The 22,912-nt window shown below is 46.1% G+C and overlaps 2 protein-coding genes across 6 annotated transcripts in view; one reads left to right on the top strand and one right to left on the bottom strand.

The window, feature by feature from the left end:
* The first annotated feature begins 481 nt into the window (after window positions 1-481).
* Window positions 482-21,903, top strand: VSTM5 (V-set and transmembrane domain containing 5). Of its 4 annotated transcripts, XM_045818118.1 has the most exons (7): window positions 482-799; window positions 974-1,207; window positions 8,094-8,196; window positions 12,668-12,775; window positions 18,923-19,249; window positions 19,354-19,494; window positions 19,626-21,903. In XM_045818118.1, exons 4-7 carry the CDS (start codon window positions 12,766-12,768, stop codon window positions 19,667-19,669), a joined length of 522 nt encoding a protein of 173 aa, XP_045674074.1. In that variant the 5' UTR covers window positions 482-799; window positions 974-1,207; window positions 8,094-8,196; window positions 12,668-12,765; the 3' UTR covers window positions 19,670-21,903. The 4 variants fall into 4 exon arrangements, with proteins under 4 accessions (XP_045674074.1, XP_045674073.1, XP_045674075.1 ...); XM_045818117.1 differs by lacking the exon at window positions 974-1,207; XM_045818119.1 differs by lacking the exons at window positions 8,094-8,196; window positions 12,668-12,775.
* MED17 (mediator complex subunit 17) overlaps window positions 15,495-22,912 on the bottom strand; it is a 35,332-nt gene continuing 27,914 nt past the window's right edge. Inside the window, exons 13-14 of one of the 2 annotated variants that reach the window (XM_045818114.1) lie at window positions 16,807-16,941; window positions 15,495-15,702 (exon numbers count right to left, since the gene is read on the bottom strand). In XM_045818114.1, the coding sequence (XP_045674070.1) occupies window positions 16,826-16,941 (116 nt within the window). In that variant the 3' untranslated portion in view covers window positions 15,495-15,702; window positions 16,807-16,825. The remainder of the gene's footprint in view (window positions 15,703-16,806; window positions 16,942-22,912) is intronic. The other variant, XM_045818113.1, reaches the window with a different exon arrangement.

The raw sequence follows: 22,912 nt of genomic DNA, 5'->3' as shown, positions 1-22,912 counted from the left end.
GGATGGTGGGTGGGTGGATGGACAGATGAGTGAATGGTGGAAGTTTGAATGGCTAGATAGTGGTGGATGGATGGCAGATGGGTGCATGGTTAGATGGATGGATGATGGATGGGTGGATGAGTATCATCACCATTCCATGGCTCCACCCAGAGCAGCCAGCCTGTGGCTCCCTTCCCCCTCTTCCCACTCCTCTCCCCTTGGGCTGTCATTTTGCTTTCCTAAAAGCCCTCCTTTCTTTTGGAGCCATTGATTAGATGGTCCCTGCTGGTCCTCAGGCAACAGCTAGTACTTTCCCTCCCTCCTGCCGCCCAGCATCCAGCTGAATCTTGAATCAATATCAGTAAACTGGGTGTGAACGGAAGGAGGCTGCTCCTTATTTGTCATTATTTACCTCTGTGTGCATTCCCGCATTCATTCTCTTCTCTCTCTCTCCCTCTCCTTCCCCCTCTCCTTTTCTCTCTCTCTCTCTCTCTCTCTCTCTCTCTCTCTCTCTCTCTCTCTCTCTCTCTCTCTCTCAACTCTTAGGGAACTGGTTCCGCTAGAGTGCAACCAGCTCATCTGCATCTGGCCCTGGGGACTTGCAGGAGCCAGAAGACGAGGAAGAGGAGAGGGGAGGCAAGCGGGAAGGTAGGAGAAGCGAAAGCGCACAGCCTACCGGACCGCACCACAGGGCAAACCCAAGCCCGACGCGCTGCCCTGGCCTTGCCCATGAGGCCTCTACGGAGCGGGCAAAGGAAGCACCGCGGCGTCTCGCTGGGATTCCTCGCCCTCGGCCTGACCACAGCCTGCTGTCTGCAGAGTAAGCAAGGGGCGGGGGCGGGAGTTGGGCTGCCGGGCCACCGGCCCTTGCCCACCTTGCAGGCCCTCTGGGCTGGTGGGCACGCGCAGCTAGCTGGGGGGCGCTGGGCGCAGCCTGGAGGCCGGAGGGATCCCAGCAAAGCGGAGGGACCGAAGCAAAGCGTAATGTCCCCAGGCCGCAGCGTGGACCACCTCTACGGGATCGCCCCGCCCCCCTGGGCCGGGCCTCATCAAAGCCGGAAGCGGTCTGGGAGATAACCCACTCCTGTGAATGCCTCCTCCGCAATATTTTTCATTTCTGGAGTAAGCAGACTGCACCTGAGGTGTCCGAGACCTCAAGGGCACACGGCCCGGCCCCTACTGCCGGACCAACTCCTCCACTCGCCCTTTTGGGTCAACAGCATGCTCTGTAAGTGTCCCTGACCACGCAGAGGAATCCACAGCTACCTCTCTTGAAAAGGGGTTCTGGGGGCTTGGGCTGCGTGCTGGGGCCTGAATGCAGGGTGGTCCTCGCCACTCTGCACTGAGCAGTGGGTCAGCACTAGAACCCTCCACTCGATGAATCTGAATGCAATGCACAGCCCCACAGTCTTACTTTCTGGTTTAATCATTGTCATTATTATGATTTTCCTTTCCCAGATTAGTCAACTGAGGTTTAAAGAGTGACCATTGTGGGCCCACTGGAGGTGGGAGGACCTGTAGTTAGAGCCAGCACTTGCTAAGTCACGTATGCATTCACCATTCTTCAGACTTTATGATACTTCTATCATTTAGTCCTCTGGGCAATTCTAAAAAATAAGTGCTACTCTTATGCATTTCACAAGTGAGGAAACTGAGGTACAGGGAGGTTGTTGTAACTTGTGCAAAGTCACCAGCTAACCAGTGGAAAAGCTAGGATTCAAACCTGGACACTCTGGCGCTTTTGACTTTTATGCCTGTCTAGCCCAATTTTGGAGGCTGCAAATCTCAGAAACTCAGAAAGACTAGCATGCAGTATGTGCCTCTAGCTGTGTGTGGGGCAAGAAATAGCTGCTGTGAGTCCATGAGGTGGTTAGGTGTGTTTGGAGTTGCAGTGGCCTTTTCCAATGTTTCTCAACCCTCCAGCACATGTTTCCAGCCGCCATTCTCAGGCAGGGGCCACGCAGATACCCCTGACTTTCAAGGGCCTGCCATTCACCATAGTGTATACTTGATTCATTCACTCATCCAGGGCACCGTCTGCCTGCAGGAAACAGGCCATGGTGGGTACTGGAGATAGCACGGATCATAGTCTTGTCTTCAGACAAGCACTCAGGAGTGCCAGTTTGGGGTGGTGAGCCCTAAGAGGAAGGAGGTGCCAAACTTCTAGAAGCTCTAGAGGCTCAAAACCAGACTAGGGGAACCAAGGCAAACCCTCCAAAGGGAGCCACACCTCTCCAGACCTGATAGATGGACAGGAGCAACCAGGGAAATGAAACAATACAAAGTGTCCTAGGCAAAGAGTAAGCACGTGCAAACCCTGGAGGACAGGTAAAGGTTTTGCAATTCACTTAATATTTGACTCAAACACAGCTGTAAGCTCCAGGAAACCAGCCACTTTTTCATCTGTGGGTCCCTAGTACTTACCCAGGGCTAGCCAGGCTCCACCCCTTAAAAGACAGTGAATACCTGGGCACTTGCCTGAGTAAGGCCTATGCTTCAGGGTCAGCCTTGATGATGTGGAGCAAGCTCCCTCTCACCAGCTCCCTCCATTTCCTGCCTTTTCAGCCTCTGTCAAAATCTGCCACCCAGAAAATCTGATATTCATCACTTACACTGAAGTTCTGTTAAAGCACACCCCACAAACATAAACACATAAGCAGCCTGCCTTTGAAGCCTTTTCCCTGTAAAGGGGACTTTTAGGGATGGAAGGTTTGTGTCCCCCTAAAATTCATATGTTGAAGCCCTAACCCCCAGGAAGTGATGGTATTTGGAGGTGGGGCCTTTGGCAGGTAATTAGATTTAGTTGAGATCATGGGGCAGGGGGAGTTGGGGCAGGGGGAGTTGGGGCAGGGGAGGGTGACTCCATGATAAGGTTAGAGCCCTTATTAAAAAAGGAAGATGCCAGAGTCTACCCTGTTCATTGTGGGGCCTGGCTGAGTCTCCATGTGCTGAGCAAAAGAAGTGGAGTGCAGCCTTAGCAGGCACGTCCTGGGATTTAGCTGGCAACCCACTGACCTAGCACTCCGCAGTCGAGGGCGCTCGGGCCCTGGGCTGCCCCCATGTGTCATTTCCCTTGAAAATGGGCTTGAGTAGGAAGTTATTTACTTATCTAGCAGAAATGGGAGTAGGAGAGAGGCACAATTGGCAAGTTCAAAGTTGGAAAATGATTTTCTCCCCTAACTGATTTGCTGGGCTGGGAAAGCACTGGTCAGCCCTGTGGGCAAAGGGGAACTGGCACACTGAACCGTAAAGAGAGCACAGGACATTCCTTGCTCACGTGGGGACCAGGGAGCACACTGGTCTTTCCCCTTGCTGAGGTGCACCCCAGGGGGGTATGTACAGTGCTGACCCCAGAGGAGCTCAGCTGCTCTGGGGCTTCCTGGGAAACCCTCAGCCAGCAGAAGAGGAAGGTCCTGGGGAATGGTCCCAGTCCCAGTGCTGTTGGTGAGCCCTGTATATGAGGCCTGTTCCCTTCCTTGAGCATGCAAGACAAGGAGGGTGCTCTGGTTTAGTGCTTCTCAGCCAGGGCTGCACATTAAGTCCACCTGGGGGGCTGTAAGACCTACAGATGCTCACGTCCCACCCAAGACAGTTAAATCACCATCTCCAAGGGCAGGACACAACTCTTGTTTCTCATTTAAGCTCTTCAGGTGATTTTGATGAGTGACCACAAGCAGAGAGCTCCTGGACTGGACCATTTCCCTGTCTCTCTGTTAGGCTCGTCCTATGGAAACAGCTTGTCAGGAAGGGGAAGAATGTGCTGAGTGATGGGGGGAAGGCTTCCTGGAAGAAGTGATTTTAAACTAAGACTCAGAAGACAAAAAGGAATTGGCTATTGAGTCTCCTTTGAAAAAAGAGCTTTGTGTTGTTTTTCTTTTTTTTAATACATTTTATTGATTATGCCATCACAGTTGTTCATTTTTCCCCCTTTCTTCCCCTCTGCCCTGCACCCCCTCTCCCTCCAGCATTCTCCCACTTTAGTTCATGTCCATGGGTCATACATTTCTTCGGCTTCTCCACTTCCTCTACTTGTTATCTATTCTTTTTTAAAAAATATATTTTATTGATTATGCTATTATACTTGTCCCACTATCCCCCTTTATTTCCCTCTGCCCTACACCCTCCCTCCCACCAGCATTCTCCCACTTTAGTTCATGTCGATGGGTCATACAAATAAGTTCTCCGGCTTCTCCTTTCCTATACTATTCATAACCTCCCCCTGTCTATTTTGTGCCTACCATTTATGCTTCTTATTCCATGTACCTTTATCCCCATTCTCCACCCTCCTCCACCCCACTGATAACTCTCCATGTGATCTCCCTTTCTGTGATTCTGTTCCTGTTCTAGTTGTTTGCTTAGTTTCTTTTTGTTTTTTAGGTTTAGTTGTTGAGAGTTGTGAGTTTGTTGTCATTTTACTGTTCATAGTTTTGATCTTCTTTTTCTTAGATAAGTCCCTTTAACATTTCATAAAATAAGGGCTTGGTAGTGACGAACTCCTTTAACTTGACTTTATCTGGGAAGCACTTTACCTGCCCTTCCATTCTAAATGATAGTTTTGCTGGCTAGAGTAATCTTGGATGTGGGTCCTTGTTTTTCATCTCTTTGAATACTTCTTTCCAGCCCCTTCTTGCCTGCAAGAAACCTGCAAGGTTTCTTTTGAGAAATGAGCTGATAGTCTAATGGGAACTTCTTTGTAGATAACTGTCTCCTTTTCCCTTGCTGCTTTTAAGATTCTCTCCTTATCTTTAATCTTGGCTAATGTAATTATGATGTGCCTTGGTGTGTGCTTCTTTGGGTCCAACTTCTTTGGGACTCTGTGGGCTTCCTGGACTTCCTGGAAGTCTATTTCCTTTGCCAGATTGGAGAAGTTCTCCTTTATTATTTTTTCAAATAAGTTTTCAATTCCCTGCTCTTCCTCTTCTCCTTCTGGCATCCCTATGATTCAGATTGGAACATTTAAAGATGTCCTGGGGGTTCCTAAGCCTCTTCTCCTTTTTGTAAATTCTTGTTTCTTCGTTCTGTTCCAGCGGGATGTTTATTTCTTCCTTCTGCTCCAAATCGTTGATTTGATTCCTAGTTTCCTTCCTTTCACTTTGATTCCCTGTATATTTCTCTTCATTTCACTTTGCATAGCTTTTACTTTTTCCTCCATTTTGCATCTGTGCTCAACCATTTCTGTGAGCATCCTGACTACCAGTGTTTTGAACTCTGCATCTGATAGGTTGACTATCTCTTCATTGCTTAGTTCTATTTTTGGAGCTTTGATCTGTTCTTTCATTTGGGTCATATTTTTTTGTCTTGGCACAGCTCTTACATTGTAAGGGGCAGAGCCTTAGGTATACGCCAGGGCGGGGCAAACCACCTCAAAGTGCTGTGGTGCTGTATGTGGGGGGAGGGGTCCGAGAGGGAACAGTGCCACTTGCTTAGCTCTTGGCCAACTTTCAGTCACTCCCCTGCTACCCACAAGCAAATTGGGCCCTTCTGGTGCTGATTCCCAGGTGTGTGTGTTTGTGTATATTGTAGGATCCTGTGGGTCTCTCCAACAAACCCTCCTGTGAGGCTGGGAGTTCTCCCACTACCAAATCCCCCACAGGTTTTTACTGCCAGAGGTTTTGAGGCTTTATTTCCCTGCACTGGAACACTGGGTTACATAGTCTGTCTTGCTCCCCAGTTGTTCTTCCTGGTTATCCGCACATGATTGTGGGACCACCCAGTCTTCCAGCCGCAACCTTGCTGTGAGTCCTCTTTGCCCCTGCTGCCTGTCTCTGCCCCTCGTACCAGTCTGTACGAATATTTCTTCTTTAACTCCTTGGTTGTTGGACTTCCATACAGTTCAATTTTCTGGCAGTTCTGGTTATTTTTTGTTTTTAAATATGTTGTTTTCCTTCTTTTGGTTGTGTGAGGATGCACAATATATCTACCTACACCTCCATCTTGGCTGGAAGGCCTTGTTATTTGAAAAAAATAACTCTAACTATGCTACCCAGTCATGTATGTGCCTGAATTATCTTTTGATCACTCTAAACCTCTCTTCCAAGTGCGCTCAGACATCCTGTAAAGTCCTCCCAGGAGAAATGTCGGGAGGTCACACTACCTCATTTCTTCCTTTGTCCCCCAGTTCCACATACATTTCTGCAGAAGTGTCTGAGAAGGCTCCAATCTTCCAGTTTCCCAGGCTGGCCACTGGCCCAGGCCTGACTAAGTCCTTAGCCCAGCTCTGCAGAGGGCAAACCCAGCAGTGCCCCACCCCACAATGTTGTGCAGGGCCAGGCAACTGCCTCTGTGTAGCTTCCTTGGCATCTGAATAGAAACATGGCAGTGACTTGATCATAGCCTGTGGCCATTCAGAAGAATTCCGTTTTCCAGCAAGGGTGGCTTTTGCTTAAGGTGAAAAGATTCCAGAAGGAATTTCACAGGGCAGAATTTCAGGTCATCCAGTCTCTCGGGTAAGGGAATCACAGATTAAAAAATACTCATTCCATTTCCCTACCTACTAAGTGATTTGAGCTAGAAGAAGCAGCCTCTGCTACCCAACCCTCCAACTCCAGTTTCGGGTCTACTGCTTCAGTCCCTGGTATAATTCCAGCTGCCACTCCCACACCCTGAGAATGGGTGTTCACTACCTCAGTAAGCAGCTCAATACATCTTCATAGAATTCCTAATAATAGCTAATATTTACAGAGAGATTACCACCTGTTAGAAACTGATAATCTCCTTACACATATTGTCTCACTTCAACTTCATTCTGCCACTTGTGACCGACCCTAAAGTAAAAACCACAGGCTGGAAAAGAATAATTGTACTTGTTTTTATTAATCTTTTTAAACATGTGCATAGCTCACATTTATTTCAGTGTTTAATATTAGAAGAGTTTTGGGTCTTTATTTAGAAGTGCTGACTTTTGTGACCAGAACTATGCTGTAGGAACTCAATTCTTATTTATAGCAATTAGCCTATGATAAAATTGGTTTCTTTATATTTCAGTGAAAGTCATAGTTTTCAAGAGCCTATCATTGACATTAAGTAAGGACTTACCATATTTATTTCATAGATACGGTAACTGAGACTGAAAGAAATTCTTTATCCCAGGTCACACAGCTGTTACTGGCAGACCCAAATTCTGAACAGCAGTCTGTCTGACTCCACAGTCTCTGAATGCACCTGTTGTACACACACTGCCTCAATTCTGTCCACCAGAGCCATTATCCTTTCAGTCTTTACCCCTGGTCCTCTTTCTGACAGTAAGCGGGTGTCCCAAGTCTTCCCTTCCCCAAGATGAGAAATTCTGCAGCAGAGGCTGGTCCCTCCTTGCAGAAGTGGCATTACCAGTGTTGGAGAAGGAGAGGAGGGACTGGCCTGCAGGGATGCTGGGAGCACCCTCAGTGCCCCCTTTGCCTGAAGCTCTTGCAGAATCATTACTGCTGAGGTTCAAAAAGTGTGATTCTGGGACCAGCAGTGGCATTACCTGGAAACTTGTTAGAAATGCAAACTCTGGGGCCTAATACCAGACCTACTGAATTAGAAACTGAGGCTGAGGCCCAGCAATTGTGTTTTAATAAGGGTTTAAGGGGATTCCGATACAGGTAAATGTTGAGAAATACGGCATCATAGTATTGGAGAGGATGGAGGGGGCAAACTGAATTACTTAACTCACCCATTCCTTCGTGCAAACCACCCAGTGTGCGGGGGATCAGAGAAAAGATTGGGCTGAGCTGGTGGGCACCAAATTAACCCCCACATGGAGCACGTGACACTGAGGTGGTGCTACACAAATGTTAGTCCCCTTGGCTTCTGTTCCCAGGTGCTCATTAAATAAAATGAGACTGGATTCAAATCTCGTGGCCTGGCATTGTGCCTGCTGCCAAGCTCTCTCACATATTTTTCAGTTTGTGTTTTTATTGACCCATTGACAGCCAAGCCATGATGATCCCTAATTACAAATGAGAAAATGGTGGGCCAGAGAGGTAAAGGGATTTGTGCAATCACCCAACCAGGGTGTGTGCAGGCAGAATAGATCCCGGGTCTTTTGGTTCCAAGCAGTGTGCATGGGGTGGCTATCCTGGGGCTTTCCCAGCCAGCATCTTGCCCTCCTCTGCCACCCTCTGCTCCCACAGGCAGGTGTGCCTGCTCGGCATCTGGGGACAAGGGTGGAGCTGCGCTCTCATGAAGCCTGCTGAGTGTCCACTCTACCATCAGAGGAGCTGGGAAAAAAACCAGGTGAGTGTGGTGACCCAGAAGCCACAAGGCTGTTTAAAGCAGGTGTCCCAGGAGGGAAAGGTTGTCTACTGAGTGAGAATAAGGAAGAACTTGTAGGTCCTAAGAGATGGAGGAAATCTTATTTTAGTAATTGTGGAAAAAAGAGTAAATTTACATTAAAAAACGTAGTAAGATTGGCAGTATGGAGGGATCTCTTGAATTCTTGAATGTGCACTGGAAATAATGGACTTTGTTGTTCTGGGGAGTGTCTGCCGTGGACATTCTTCTGCAACATTGACTGCTCAGGTTCGGGCAGAGAGGAAATGGAGAGTGGTTGATCCAGGGTTAGGATTTTGCCAAGCAAATTTGATGAGAAGACAGAGGCCAACGGAGATTAAAGAATTAGAAGGACTGCTTAAGACATGATGGCCTTGGAACCAAGGCTGGATATGAAGGGCAGTGAGGATTGAGGAAAGCAGAGGGAATCAGGTGGAAGGATAGAGGAGGCCAATGGGACGGGATAAACAGTAAACAGGAGGGAAAGAAGGTTGTGGTCAGAGCAGGCTGCTTTACTGGAGGCCGAAGCAGATAGAGGGAGAATGTTCTCGTAGAAGCAGGTGCTGGATGGATTCTCCATGGAGATGCTGGAACCAGGGGAAAGAGCACTCACATTGTAGAGAAGGGGAGAGAATGGAATAACCTCAAGGGAACAGCATGTGTATTTTACAAAAGGGTGGAGGAGTGATAGTCTAAATTGGTGTCCCAAGAGTAATATAGTGCGAGACACTCATGCAAGCCACAATGTTAAATTTTCTAGTGGCCACATTAATTTCACCTATTTTTTTACTTTTAATATATCTTGTTTGTTTAATATATCCAAAATATTGCCATTTTGACGTGTAATCGATGTGTAGATTATGAATGAGCTATTTTACATTCTAACATGCCAAGGACTAGGCCTTCAAAATCCGATGTGTACTTTACACTCAGAGCACATCTCCATTTGGACCGGCCAGTTTCAAGTGCTCAACAGCTGTGTGCCTAGCAGCTACTGTATTGGAAAGCCCGGTCTAGACTCCTGCTTCTTATCTCATCTCTCTCCCAAGTCTTTACCAGCACGGAGCAGTATGCTCTTTTGGGAAACATAAAATAAGTGGGAAATTTCACCTCTACACTCAAAGTGCCTTCTCTTATTGGAGGCAACTGTGGAGAAACGAAAAGACTTGAGTTCCGGTCTCAGCTCTGAGTTTCTGCTTGGCAACATAGGACTTGGGCACTTATGCCTGAGTGTCAGTTTGCACACTTGTCCTATGCATCTCTTCCATCTAGCTGTTCCTAGTTGTATTCCTTATAATGAACTGGTAATAGTTTTCTCAGTGATCAGATAGGCAAGTACCTGTGAAGCAAAAAGCATAATTTCATAATGCAAGTTTCCTGCCTGCTTCACGGGTGGAGACAATGTTTAAGTACCTTGTTGATTGTGTAAATATGAATTACTAACATTTTCAAACATGAAGAATCTGGGGCTCAGACCCAGTGTTGGCATGCATTTATTTTTAGGATCATGCTGTTTTTATTTGTTATATCATTCACAAACTTCTAAAATATTCCAGCTGTTCATTTTCTATAGAAAATGTAAGGCTTTCCTCCACCCCCGGTAGCCAGCCTCCTCCCCAAAGATAGCCACAGCTCCTGGCTGTCAGTGTGCCCGTGCAGCCGTGTTCTGTGTGTTTACATGGATAAGTGTGTGTGTGACATGCATTACTTTACTCAAATGGAAACATTCCCTGCGCACTGTTATGCTTTATTCATTTTCATTATTTTTGAGATTATCTAATACTAATGCATATAGACCTACCTAGCTGTTAATGTCTCTATAGCATATTGAAGTATGAACATTCGTAATTCATAGTATGAATATTGATCATTCATTTAACTTGTTATGATGTAATAAGAAAGATGGTCTCTGCTCCTGGTTCCTGACACAGAGCTCCTGGTAGCTTCCTGAGTGATAAACATCTTTTGCTGTAATGTTTGGTCTGAGTGCCCAGTTCCTGACCCGAAGCTTTTAAAACCCTTGGAATCTCCAGAGTGATAGGAGTGTGGTTTTGTTTCTTAATGAGGAGACTCTTGGAAGATTGAGGGCTGTTTGGCAGAGGAACTGACCATGTGCTTAGAGGATTGGAACTTTCATCTTCACCTCCCTGACCTCCAGGGCCCTGAAGGGAGAGGGGCTGGGAATTGAGTTAATCACCAATGGCCAATGATTTCATTCAGTCATTCATATGTAATGGAACTTTCCCCCACCCCCTCAAAAAAGAACACATAAACTGAAGATGTTCAGAAAGCTTCTGGGTGGGTGAACATATCAAGGTCCCGGGAGGGAGATGCACCTACAGAGGGCATGGAAGCTGCACACCCCTCCCCACGTACCTGGCCTCATGCCTCTTCCATCTGGCTGCTCCTGAGTTGTATCCTTTACAGAAAACTAGTAATAGTAAGTACAGTGCTTTCCTGAGTTCTGTGAGCTGTTCTAGCAAATTATCAAACCTCAGGGAAGGGTCATGGGAACCCCTAACATATAGCCAGTTGGTCAGAAGTACAAGAAGCCAGTACTTGTGATTGGCATTGAAGTGGGGGCAGTCTTGTGGGACAGAACCCTTAACCTGTGGAGTCTGTGCTGACTCCAGGTCGTGTTAGTGTCATAAGTGTTGTGAGTTAAGTAAGAAACAGTTTTCTTTCCCAATGGACACATAGGTTGTCTCTAGCCTTTTGTTACTACAGTTGACTATACCGTGCTTCAGTGACAATACCTATACCTGTATCTTTGCATCTACGTGCCCTTACTACTAATAGGGTAAGTCCCTAAAAGTGGAATTCTGGGTCAAGAGGTATGTGCTATGTAAATAATTCTCTAGATTTCATCATGTTGCCCTCCAAGCAGGTTACACCCATTTACTGCCCACATAGTAATGTTTGAGTATCACTTTTGCACACTCCTGACCACACAATATTATCCAACCTCTTTGTCTTTACCAGTCTGATAATGGCCAAGTCATTCAACTTCCCCAGCCTGGTTTCATTGTGTATGACAGCGAGCACCTAATGGGTGTTACCAATAGAAATAGTGGCTACTGCTATATTGGAGTGATTTTCCTGGTTGGGGTACAAACAGAAGAACTTGATGAGGGGAGCAGCCTGCCAGCCTCTGTCTAAACCTCCATCTGCCTATCTTGTTTAGGTTTGTCTGACATCTGTGCGACATCCCAAGGCCATTAAACGGTGGGAGCTCCTTCAGAGATGAGCTGAGTAATCAGACTTTAGAGTGCAGGTTAATACCTGGGCTAACAGGAGGGATAGGTACCCTAAAAATTATGTGCAGGAGTCAGTCATCAACACTGTTCATGGCATCTAAAACCAAGAACCATTATTTGGGGGTGCTCTGTTGGCTTCCTACCCATAGCTGTGTTTCCGGAATTCCAAGCTCACTTGTTGTAAGAATGGCAGCAGTGAGCAGGGACGTGGATATTTTAGTTGTGTTAAACTGCCAATTCCCCTCCTAGCTATTTAACTCTCAGCAGACTTGGGGCTGGGAAAGGGGTCTTGCCAGCACCTCCCTCAGCCAGACCCATTACTCCTTCAGCTTGACAGAGATCCTCCCTTCCTGATCTCTTCAAATAGGCAACAGTTTGACAGGCTGTTTATTCATTCATTCATTCATTCATTCACTCACTCACTCACTCATACAGTTATCAAACATTTGGTTCTGTCAAAAATATCCCTGGGTTCAAAGGGCCCATGATGTTTATTTCTACTTTTGGTTTATAGGATTTATAATAAATACTATTGTGTTTTATTGCTCTAATAATTGCATTGTGGCTAAATTGCCAATAACAACCCTTCTTACCTCGTTATCCTAGCTGATCATGGTATATGGGGTTAGATAGATGGGTTGGGGTTCAAATATTACAGAAGAGCAGGACTTATGTTTCATTAACTACAGACCAAATGTCTCCATGGACCTTTGGGTACCGGGTCAAATATTAAGGACCTTTCATTGTGGACCAAATGTCTCTGTGGACATTTTGGACAGGACCAAATGTCCCACAAGGATTCATATAAGTATATCGGGAGCATCTACAAAGTGCCAGTCCCTCTGCTGGCCTCTGGGGTTTCTGAGATGGATTGGAAATGATTCTTCCAGCAAAGATCCCACGGTCTACCATCACATGTGCACTTCCTGCTGCCCCCTATTTGTTCCCCAGTTCAGGCCCAGGTAAAGCTACCCCCAGCTGTTCTGAACTGTTTGAGCTCCAGCCAGAGGTTCTCCTAAAGGTGCATAGGACAAGCATGTGTGGTGGGCTCAAGGTAGTGCAGGTGACGTGTATAAATGATAACAAATTCTGCTGCCAGATTGCCCTTCCTGGAGCCAAGTTCAGATCCTGCAATTCCTCTATTCAAACACCATCATCTTGTGTCCTCTGTGCTCAAGGAAGACCTTCTTCGGGTAATCCTAAGCCTGTTGCAGATTCCTCATGCTGCAGCCAGCCTGACCTTTTAGTCACCAGGTCCCAAACCTGAGGACCCACCATGGCTCCTGGTAGGTTCACTGTTCTCTCAGCTGGGATGGTGCTTCCTCCCTTGTCCAAGGTTTTAAAATCCTGCTCTTCTAGCCTCAGCTTAAATGAGTGTCTCCCCTCTTGCCCAGCTCCTTCAAGCCAGAATTTGGTCCTCTGTAAAATGGGGATAATAATATTCTCCAGGCCAGCACCTGTGCCAATGTCCTGCTGGGGAGGAAGTGTGGTGCATGCAGGCTGGGTTCACTGACGACTGGTGGGAGGTCCCCACTAAAATAGGGACACAGTGGGAGTTCTGACTCACAGGAGATGTGTTCAGAGCCAGAGGGTTAAGGGAGATATGGCTTTCATCCACCTTCAGCTTACCTGGAGCTGGCCATCTTGCACCCACTCCTGCTGAGACCCGTGGGCTCCTTAGAAATCGGCTATTGTATACCTTGGGGTTTACTCTTTGCTCTTCAACATTTCTTTAAGTCTCAGGTAGGATGGCCAACTGTCCTGGTTTGCCCATGACTTAGCAGTGGCACTCCCACATTCTGGGAAATCCCTCAGTCCCAGGCAAATCAGGAAGGTTGGTCACCCTGAGGCCAGTGACACAGCACTGATGTGAGAGGAGCCAGTGATAGGGGCTGCAGCTCCTGGACCAGTGCAAAGTGCTGTGCCCTGCTGGGCCTTCCACGTGTGTCCCTCATCCTCACAGGCTCACATATGTCTTCATCCTTGGCTTCCTCCCAGAGGTTTTCCAGCCTCATTCTAAAGTGGAAGACCCTGAGGCTCCCAGAAGTGAAGGCACTTTCTGCAGGTCTCATGGCAAGGAGACACCAGGGTTGAACACCTGTGGATCCTGCATCAGGTGTCTCCACCGCACTCACTGTCCCCGGGAATCATCCCTTTGTAAGGGATTCAGCATTCTACCACCCACTCCCGCAGCTTTCCAAATCAGGACTCCTGAACCCTAACTTTCTGATTCCAAGTTTAGCTGCTTCCAGACTTGACAAGGATGATGACAACAATGATGATACGTATTTCTTGGCTCTCAGCTGCATCTGATGATCACACAATTTTGATATATAGCTTTCCAGAGCAGTGGGTGGAAATGTTCTGATTAGTGGGTCTCCTCCACGATTCATTAAACTCAGAGACCACGTCAGCAATATATCTGTCTCACCATTCATTGGTACTCTTGTCCACCAGAATTCTGTCCTGAACCACATTGACCTTTGTTGTGATTTCAGGAAATATATCCTTCTCAAAAATAATTTTTTAAAAGCAGCAAAACACTACCTCTGTATTTATTTGTAAGAAAAGGAATAAGGAACGATTCTAAATACAAGTCCACTTACAATCGTTGATAGGTTCTTGGAAACTGAGACTTTAAGCAAAACAATATTATGACGAAATCAATTTTACCCTAGGCTAATTGATATAAGTCAGGGTCAGGTTCATACTTCTGACAAAAATTTCACAAAACTTCTAAATAAAGACCCAAACACATCAGGTTCATAGTGGCCAGAGCCCATCCTAGCAGCTCAGGGTGCAGGGTGGGTGGGACCCATCCAGGACAGGACACCCATCACAGAACCACTCACACCCACACTCACCCAGAAGGGGATAAGGCAGACATGCCGATTCATCTGGCGTGCACACTGCAGGGGTGAGGGAGGAAAATAAAAGGCCCAGAGAAAACCCACATAGACACGGGGAGAACGTGCAAACTCCACACAGACGGTGGCCCTGGCCAGGATCAGTTTTTTTTCCTCATCAACATTATAACTAAACAACACTGAATGAAATGATGTTATTCAAGGATCTGCCATATTATACAGGGTGGGCAAGAGTAGGTTTACAGTTATGGGTACACAAAATAGTTTATTCTTATAGTATTATTTATGTATTAACTATTGTATTATTTACTATTAACCTACTTTGCCCACCCCAGTATTCCAGCCTATTGCTTGGAATCTGGTTTCACCTGCCTGATAATTTCTCTCTGATTACTTCTCACTAAGCCCCAAAAATCAGGCTTTCAGGACACTTCTGGATTCAGGTTCCAGTGACTTCGGCCCTGCTAAAATCTTCAGTTCTGTGACTTCTTCCTTAAAGGAGGCATCTTCATCTATCTGGGAAATGGGTAGAATGTATTTTTCCTCTGCTTTTCACATAAAATTCAAGTGAAAATGAGAAGCAAGGTAAACCTTTAAACCAAACTTTTCTTTAAGCTTTGCCCACCAGATTGGTTGTTCTAATCAGGTACACTTAAAAAGATTTTTAAAAATACATTTTTTTAAATTAATTCAATGAGTAAGTATAACAAAGTACAAAATTATATAAATGTATAACTTATAAAATAAAATTCTGTTGCCATCTAATCTCTAAGGAGCAATTCCTGTTAACAGTTTAGCATATATTAATCCAACATTTTCTACAAATTAGCACATATTTACACAAATATAAATAATCACATCCTGCTGTTTTATAAATTTATTTTTTAACTTACTAACATATCATACACATCTTTCCTTGTTCTTACAAAGCTTATCCATGTTAATGGCTGCTTGGCATCAATTTTATAAGTAGAATCTGATTTATTGAATGTACCTCCTCAAGTAGAGCTTTTGAGCCAGGTCTGAATATTGGTCTAGTCAGTAAGTCTCTCTGGACTTGTTCTGGAATGATGTTAGCATGAGGTGCAGAGGTGGCTACTCGTTATATAACTTTTTAAACAGCTGACAAGCAGTTTGCCTTTAAACTCTTGGAACTGTTAGTTCTCCTTGCTGCAGATCTTTTATTTCTAATTATATGTGGTAGATTGACAGGAGGAGAAACTTTATTCCTAAAACCTAGTTAAATACCTGGTTTGTTTGATCAGGAGGAAGTTTTTCTGGTCAAGAGAAAATACAGCAACCAATGCAAACCAGTTGGTCCGTTCACAGCTGTATCAGTGTTAAACCTGAAAATAAAAGGCCAGGGTAAGAGGCAACAAGCATTTATTTGAGACCAAAAAATAACAACTAGGTGGGAAGCACTGATTCAGGCAGAAATCCAAATAGTGTTCCGACTGGGAGACAGTGGCAAGGGGTATGGGAAGGGGAAGAGGAACAATTACATTAATAGAAGGAAGACCTTTCTGTTGGTGCAGATAAACCAACACAGTGAAGTTACTTCTAAAGAGTGTTTTTAATTTCCAGTCAGGTGGTCATATTTCTGCTTTCTTGTTATCTTTGCAAACAGTTCTTTGGGGCACAGTGTTGCTTTAGATCCAGTCCAAAGCTTATTTTGCCCTGTTTTAACATCCCAAACATTTTCTTTAAGTTATATTTTACTGTTTATGCTATTAAAGTTGTCCTAACTTTTCCCCCTTTGCCTCTCTCCACCTAGCCCCCAAGGTCCCAGAGGTTGGAGGCCTACATTCCTCCGGCATGGCAGCTCAGGCTGCATTTATTTATTGGTTTGTTTGTTTTTACATCAGCATCTGAGAAATTCGGGCTTGTTATTTTTATTTGTTTCTCAGTTTTGCTCTTTCTTGGGCCAAAGTCATTGAAAGGCTCAAATGCAGGTCCCTAAGGCCGGCAGGCTCCCTTGATCAGCAGTTAGCATGGAATGTATATGGGACACACGTACGTGACAATGTAGATTTGTCACTCGTTCTAAGTAGGGTGTTCCAGATCCTACAGAAATCACTATTTCAACTGCTCATATTTGAGGTCAGAGAAATCAGAAAATATAAATAGATATAAATGATAGTCACCAAGTAGAGTGGGACAAACACGGGTCCTGCATCAGACAGACTGCATTCAGATCCCACCTTTGACGTTTCCAGCTATGTGGGCATGTTGCTGACTCTCATTTAAAAAATAAGGGACAAGGGTTGTAAAGTACATAGTAAGTATATAATAGAGTAACTGGCACAAAAAGCCTCGACTATAGTTCTTTCTTATATGCTTGTTGGCTTTTAGATGTGCCTAACTTTTTTTAACTACCCAAGTAACAACAATTTTATCCAGAATGACTCATTCTCCTTATTGCTTCTATAAATGTTTGGTCATTCACTCACTCGTTCACTCAGCAATCATTTATTGACCAGCAACTATACCAGGCATCGTGCTGGGTACAGCGGGCCCAGAGATGAAGAAAACACATGATTCCTGCCCTCTATGGGCTATCCTGGAATTTGACCTCTGTTTTCTTCCTGAGAAAAAGAGAGAAAGCAAATGTTAATAATTGGTGAATGTAGGGAATGGTATATAGATATTAATTGTACTTATCTTCAAATGTTCTGTGTGTTTAACATTTTTTAAAATACAGAGTCAGGGAGAAAATATATTTTTGTTACTTGGTAGATATAACTCTTAAAAGCCATTAATTCCAATTTTTCAGCATGGAATTGATCAGATTATCTCCAGTCACCGAGCCAGGTTTTAGGGAGCAGCACAGGTGCAATGGGCTGGCGGGGAGAGGACAGTGAGAAAGGCCTGGAAGAGTAACAGGTGTGGTTACCTGGAGCCACACGGCAGGAGCCCCAGGCAACTTGGCACCCAAAGAATGAGAGGGCTCACGGGAAGCAGAGGTAGAAAGCAAGAGACAGGCCCAAAGCTTGAATCCTGCCCGAGTCACTAGCTGGTCTCCTGTACACACCCCAACCAGGTATCGAACCCAGTTTTCAGTGTGTGGGATGACATGCCAACCAACTGATCCACACTGGCCAGGGCCTGAGGTTGCTTATATGTAAATTTTTTATAGAAATGCAATAGGTTTTGTGAAGCTAATGAATGATGTGTTTGGTAAAGCAGTTAGCATAGGGCTTATGCCTGGTACCTACTTAATATGATGTAACAACATATATGTAACTTTAGCCAATGGCACTACTATTAATCTACCCATTTCATGCAGAAACCTCTTTGCCTCGCCTACCCCTGTATCTAGTTTGTCAGCATGTTCTCCCTACTTCCAAATACATGCCCTAAATCAGACCCCTATTCACTCTCTCCAAGGTTACATCTCCCTCTCTTACCCAGTCCCCTGCAGCAGCCGCCCAACTGCTCTTCCTGCTTCCATTCTAGTCCCCTCAATCCCAGAACATTCTCCACAGCAAACATTCTTAAGCTTAATGGAGAATGTCATGCTCCTGCTTGATTTTCCTATAGCCTTCCATTACCTTTGAGTACAAACTTCACCCCTGACCTTCACCTCATGACTTGGGTCCTGCCAATCTTGTCTCTCCCACCTTGTCTCTTCGCCTCTGCCCACGGCCCACTGTGCTCTAGCACAGAGGTCGTCTTTCTGCCCCACAAGCTCAGCAGTGCTCACTCTCACCTCACAGGCTTTGTGGTCATTCCCACTGCCTGAAATGCACTCCTCCCTGGTCATTATCTGGCTGCTTCCTCTTCCTCTCTGTCCTTTAGGTCTCATTTCAAAAGTAATTTGCTGAGCAAGAACATCCATGACTCTTCTCTGTAGTGGTGTTGACCAGTTCCATCCCCACTGGGCACCAGTGCCCTGTTTTATTAAGCACTTTTTGCTATCTAAGATGATCTTGTTGGTTCCTTTAGCCTTTGTGTGTCTTCTTACAGAATGAAGGCTCCAGGGAACCGTAAACAGTAACTGTGTGTCTTTCTTGTTCACTGTCTGTCAGCTCAGGCTGCCATAAAAAATACTGCAGACTGGGAAGCATAAGCAACAGAAATTTATTTTCTCACAGTTCTGGAGGCTGGAAAGTCCAAGATCAAGGTGCTGGCAGGGTATGGTTTCTGGTGAGAGCTCTCCTCTTGGCTTATCGACAGCTACTTTTTTGCTGTGTTTTCACACTGTATTTCATCCACGTGAGCCCCTGGAGTGAGAATGTGCTCTCTTGTGTCTCCTCTTATAAAGACCTTAATCCTGTTGGATCAGGACCATACCATCCTGACCTCATTTAACCTTAACTCCTTCTAGGCCCAACTCCAAATACAACCAAACTGGGGGTTAGTGTTCCAATGCAGAAATTTGAGGGGCAGGGTATAAACATTTATACCATAACATTCACCACTGTAGCATTAGCACCAGAGCCTAGAAGAGAGCCCGGCATGCAATAGGCACTCAAGAAATATTTGCTAAGTAAATTAATGAATTACGGGAAATTAATACCACTGAGTTCCTATAAGTTGCCCCACACCTAACGCTCCATCCTGCAGGTCAGGGCGTGTCCCTGTACATCCCCCAGTCCACCATCAACGCTACAGTGAAAGAAGACATCCTGCTCTCGGTGGAATACTCCTGCCATGGCGTCCCCACCATCGAATGGAAGTATACATCCAACTGGGGAGTGCAGAAGATCGTGGAGTGGAAGCCGGGGGCCCAGGCCAACATCTCCCAAAGCCACAAGGACAGAGTCGGCACCTTTGACAATGGCTCCATCCAGCTCTTCAGCGTGGGCGTGAGGGATTCTGGCTACTATGTTGTCACAGTGACTGAGCACCTGGGAAGCAGCCAGTTTGGCACCATTGTGCTGCATGTGTCAGGTAAGACAGACCCTGGTGCCCCTCTGACTGCAAGTGTATGGGAGGCTGACTCCATGACATTAAAAGAGACTTATCTTCCCCTTCCCCGCCCCCCCACCTTATAGAGATCCTCTATGAAGACCTCCACTTTGTCGCTGTCTTCCTTGCTTTACTCGCTGCTGTGGCTGCAGTGTTAATTAGCCTCATGTGGGTTTGTAATAAGTGTGCATATAAATTCCAGAGGAAGAGAAGACACAAACTCAAAGGTAACTCTCTGGGCCTTGTGATAATCAATTTATGCTTTTATGGCCAGAGGTGGCCCATGTTACCTTGTTCTCACCATAAACACAAGTTTATGGTTGACTTGCAACTCATTGACATGTCTTTTGTGTTGCAGAGAACACAGCTGAGGAGATCGAGCTACAAGACGTTGAGTGTTAGCCAAGCTGAGCCCCAATTACATTCCTACCTCAAGAGGAAAAATGTTCTTTTCTGATGAAAGGAGCAAACATAGCAGTCCATGCTGAGAGCCTCCCATTGTCCTGCCACAGCTGCCCATTTGTGATGGGACTGCTGGATGTGAACAAAGTTAACTGCATGGAGCTGAGGACTCTGGATTGAACAGTCAGTTCTTGCACTGCACGAAGTTCAAGGCAAAGAGTGCTTTGCGTGGCTGCAGCGTGGAAGCCCGTAACCAATGTCACAGTGCAAACACTGGCTGCTTGCTTCCCACACTCTGCTCAGGCCAGGGGATGGCCATTGAAGGCGTCCCCACATCAGAGGCCAGCGCCCTCCAGATCAGGTGGGCAGCCGGCACTGGCACAAGCCGTCGGTGCTGCTGTCTGCTCGGCTGTGCCTTCCAACCCTGTGCTGTGGAAGGCGTTGGGAAAAAATGTGAGGCGTTTAGACAGCCTGCTGCCTGAGACAGAGGAAGGGACAGACTGAGGTGTGCCACTGTGCGAGTGGCTCAGGGAGGGGCAAGAGCTTCCCATGGCCTGGAGCTTTAGGGAGAAGAGCTTAATTTGTTCTTGTACCAGCATTGGGAACAAGGAAAAGGGAGAAAATCACCTTTCTCTTCCCCTCATAATCCAACTTTGATTGAATTTATCCCTCCTGTGGCCCCAACTTAGGCAGGTGTCAGGAGAAAGGTCTTCTTCACTGTGGACAGCATCTGCCCCCCAGAAGGCCTCCTAACAAGCACTGTGAAGGCTGGGCCTGCGTCACGGGTGATACAACAGGGGTCAGTCAGTTCAGGCTTCTAACGTGTCCCCCTAAATCTCTAACCCTTCATGCCTCAAATCAGGCCCTCGCTCTCTCCCAGCTGGGCAGAGGAGCACTTGCAGCTCACCTACCTCACAGTCATGTGATCAAATGAAGTCCAGTGTGCCTAGGGCTCTCCAACCAATTTAAGACAGGCGTGAGGATTCTTTGGCGATCTGAAAGCAACCTGCGCTATACCGATTATGGGAAATTGATAAAACGTGCTGGGGTGTTGGGCTCCAGGTAAAATAGGGAGCGGGATCACAGCTGGCCTTGGCCCTTCTTCTCTCAGGTTTGGTTAGCATGTTTACCTGAAAGTTTCCCCATCCCAGCTTCCATTTGGCAAGCTCTAAAGCAAGCCTGTGTTTATTTTCCATTATCTTTTCTCTTTCTGATATCCTCAGCTACAGATGGAAGGTACCACCCCCATTACTGGTGGAGGCTGAGGTTATCAGCTGTGTCCCCAGCCCTCAGCTGCAAATTCACCCATACAAAGGAGAGCTAGAACGTTCCCTTCTTTCTTCCCCCCTTCACATCCCCAACACCCACATCTTTTCTGCTTCCCATGCAGCAGAAGGAGCTGCCTGGAGAAGGTGGTATGCAGTCCTTCCTTGAGTAATGGAACCAGAGTGGCAGGGAGAGACCTTTCAGAGTATTCAGGCAGGAACTATGAGTGAAGTCGAGCAGGGCTGTGAAGGCACTACCCGTCTCAAAAGGCAAGAGAGTAATTGGTCTGCGCAGCTGGTTTGCAGCTCTAGCTCCTGACATCAGCGTTCTCACCTGAGGCCACATCTTGTGCACACACACGGGCAAACGTGCACACCTGTGCTCTTGGCCCAGGCAGCAGAGGAGCCCGGCCTGTGCCAGGACAGGTTCTTTTTACTGGTGGGTCTCCAGCACCCTGGAAAAGCTGGGTGAGGAGAACCCGAGAGATCAGGGTGTCTAGGGTAACCTGCTTATGTGTTTCTCCTGTCACACACAAAGCGCATCAGTGGAAACACTGCACCTGGTAGCTGCTGGAGTCTGTGTGTCCTCTTTCACTACCTGCTTTCCAGACCTCTCCGCTTGTCGGAAATCAGGGCTGGACATCTTCACATAAAAGGAGAAATGGAAAATACCCAGTGAGAGGCCTCCATGGTCAAACCTAGATGTAAATTAGACTGCCCCCCAAACATGTCCTGAAAGGTTATACCCTCAGCATTCCATGTCTTTATTTTGCACTTCTAAAGCTCCCTTCACCCCGAGCATTCCTGTGGAATGGTTTTGATTCTAGAGCCTGAGTTTTTGTCTGTTTTTTGTTTTTTCAAAATGGAAAACAGATCATAGAAGTTAACCACTGTAAATGCTAAGCTATAAGTTAATGTTTCAAACTGTGAAAATTGTTTTAAAGAATGAAATAAAACCTGGAAATAAAGCCCTGGTTCTTTGTGAGTGAGCCGACCCCAGCAGAGGACTCGAGGCGCTGGGCCAGGGTTCCATCAGCTGCAGGCACAAGCAAAACTCTAAGCCACAGTGGAGTCTGGCACATTTAAAAAATAACAGTTGAATGAATCACATTGGTTCTAGCAATAAGCATTCTGTAGCAATTCAGAGAAACACTTTATTATCACCATCACTCTCCCCTCTATTGCAGCCAGAAGATGAATTTGAAGTTTTTGCTTCCAGAATATGAATCTAACTCCACAGAGCCTTTTCTGCTTCTAGAAAGGACTGAAATGATGTAGCAATTGTCCCACCCCCTTTGACGGTGCACATGACACTCAACAGGACACACATGCTTTGTCAACAGAATGTCCTCTTGGGGACTGTGATCTAAGAAACCAAACAGTTATCATTAAAGAACAAAATTTGACCAAGTAAATTTGAAGATCTAACGGGCTTTATTAAGCAATCCATGAATCAGACAGCATCTCATCTAGTAACTAGAAGGGCGCTCAGTGGGGTTGCACAAAATGGAAGGTTTTCATAGGCAAAAAAGAGGAGGGCCAGCAAGTTAAGAGTGGGTTTTTCCAGGCAAGGTTGCCTTTCCTAGGGGAAGGTGGGGGCGGTTTCTCAGGCAGAGTGATCCACTAAGTGATGACCAGGAAATTCCAAACTGATTAGAAGTCCATTCCTAGAGGAGGCTGAAACTGCAGTTAGGTTAGGTATTGAGTTGGTGGGCTTAGTAAAAGTGACACCATTTTTGGTCTGTTCTTTCTTTTTAATATTATACACTTGATTCTTGAACAGCACAGGTTTAAAATCTGTGGTCCCATGCAGTTCAAACTCATGGTGTTCAAAGGTCAACAGTATTTTCCATTCACAGTTGGGAATCCATGTATGTGGAGGGACGACTGTAGTTACGCTTAAATTTTTGACTGTGCGGCAGTGTGTGTTTGGCATTCTTAAGCCTCACGCTGTTCAAGGGTCAACTGTGTTATCATT

The sequence above is a fragment of the Phyllostomus hastatus genome, unplaced genomic scaffold (assembly GCF_019186645.2).
Source record: "Phyllostomus hastatus isolate PE091 unplaced genomic scaffold, TTU_PhHast_1.1 phas_scaffold_317, whole genome shotgun sequence".
Lineage (NCBI taxonomy): Eukaryota > Metazoa > Chordata > Mammalia > Chiroptera > Phyllostomidae > Phyllostomus > Phyllostomus hastatus.
This window is presented reverse-complemented; position numbering and strand designations above follow the sequence as displayed.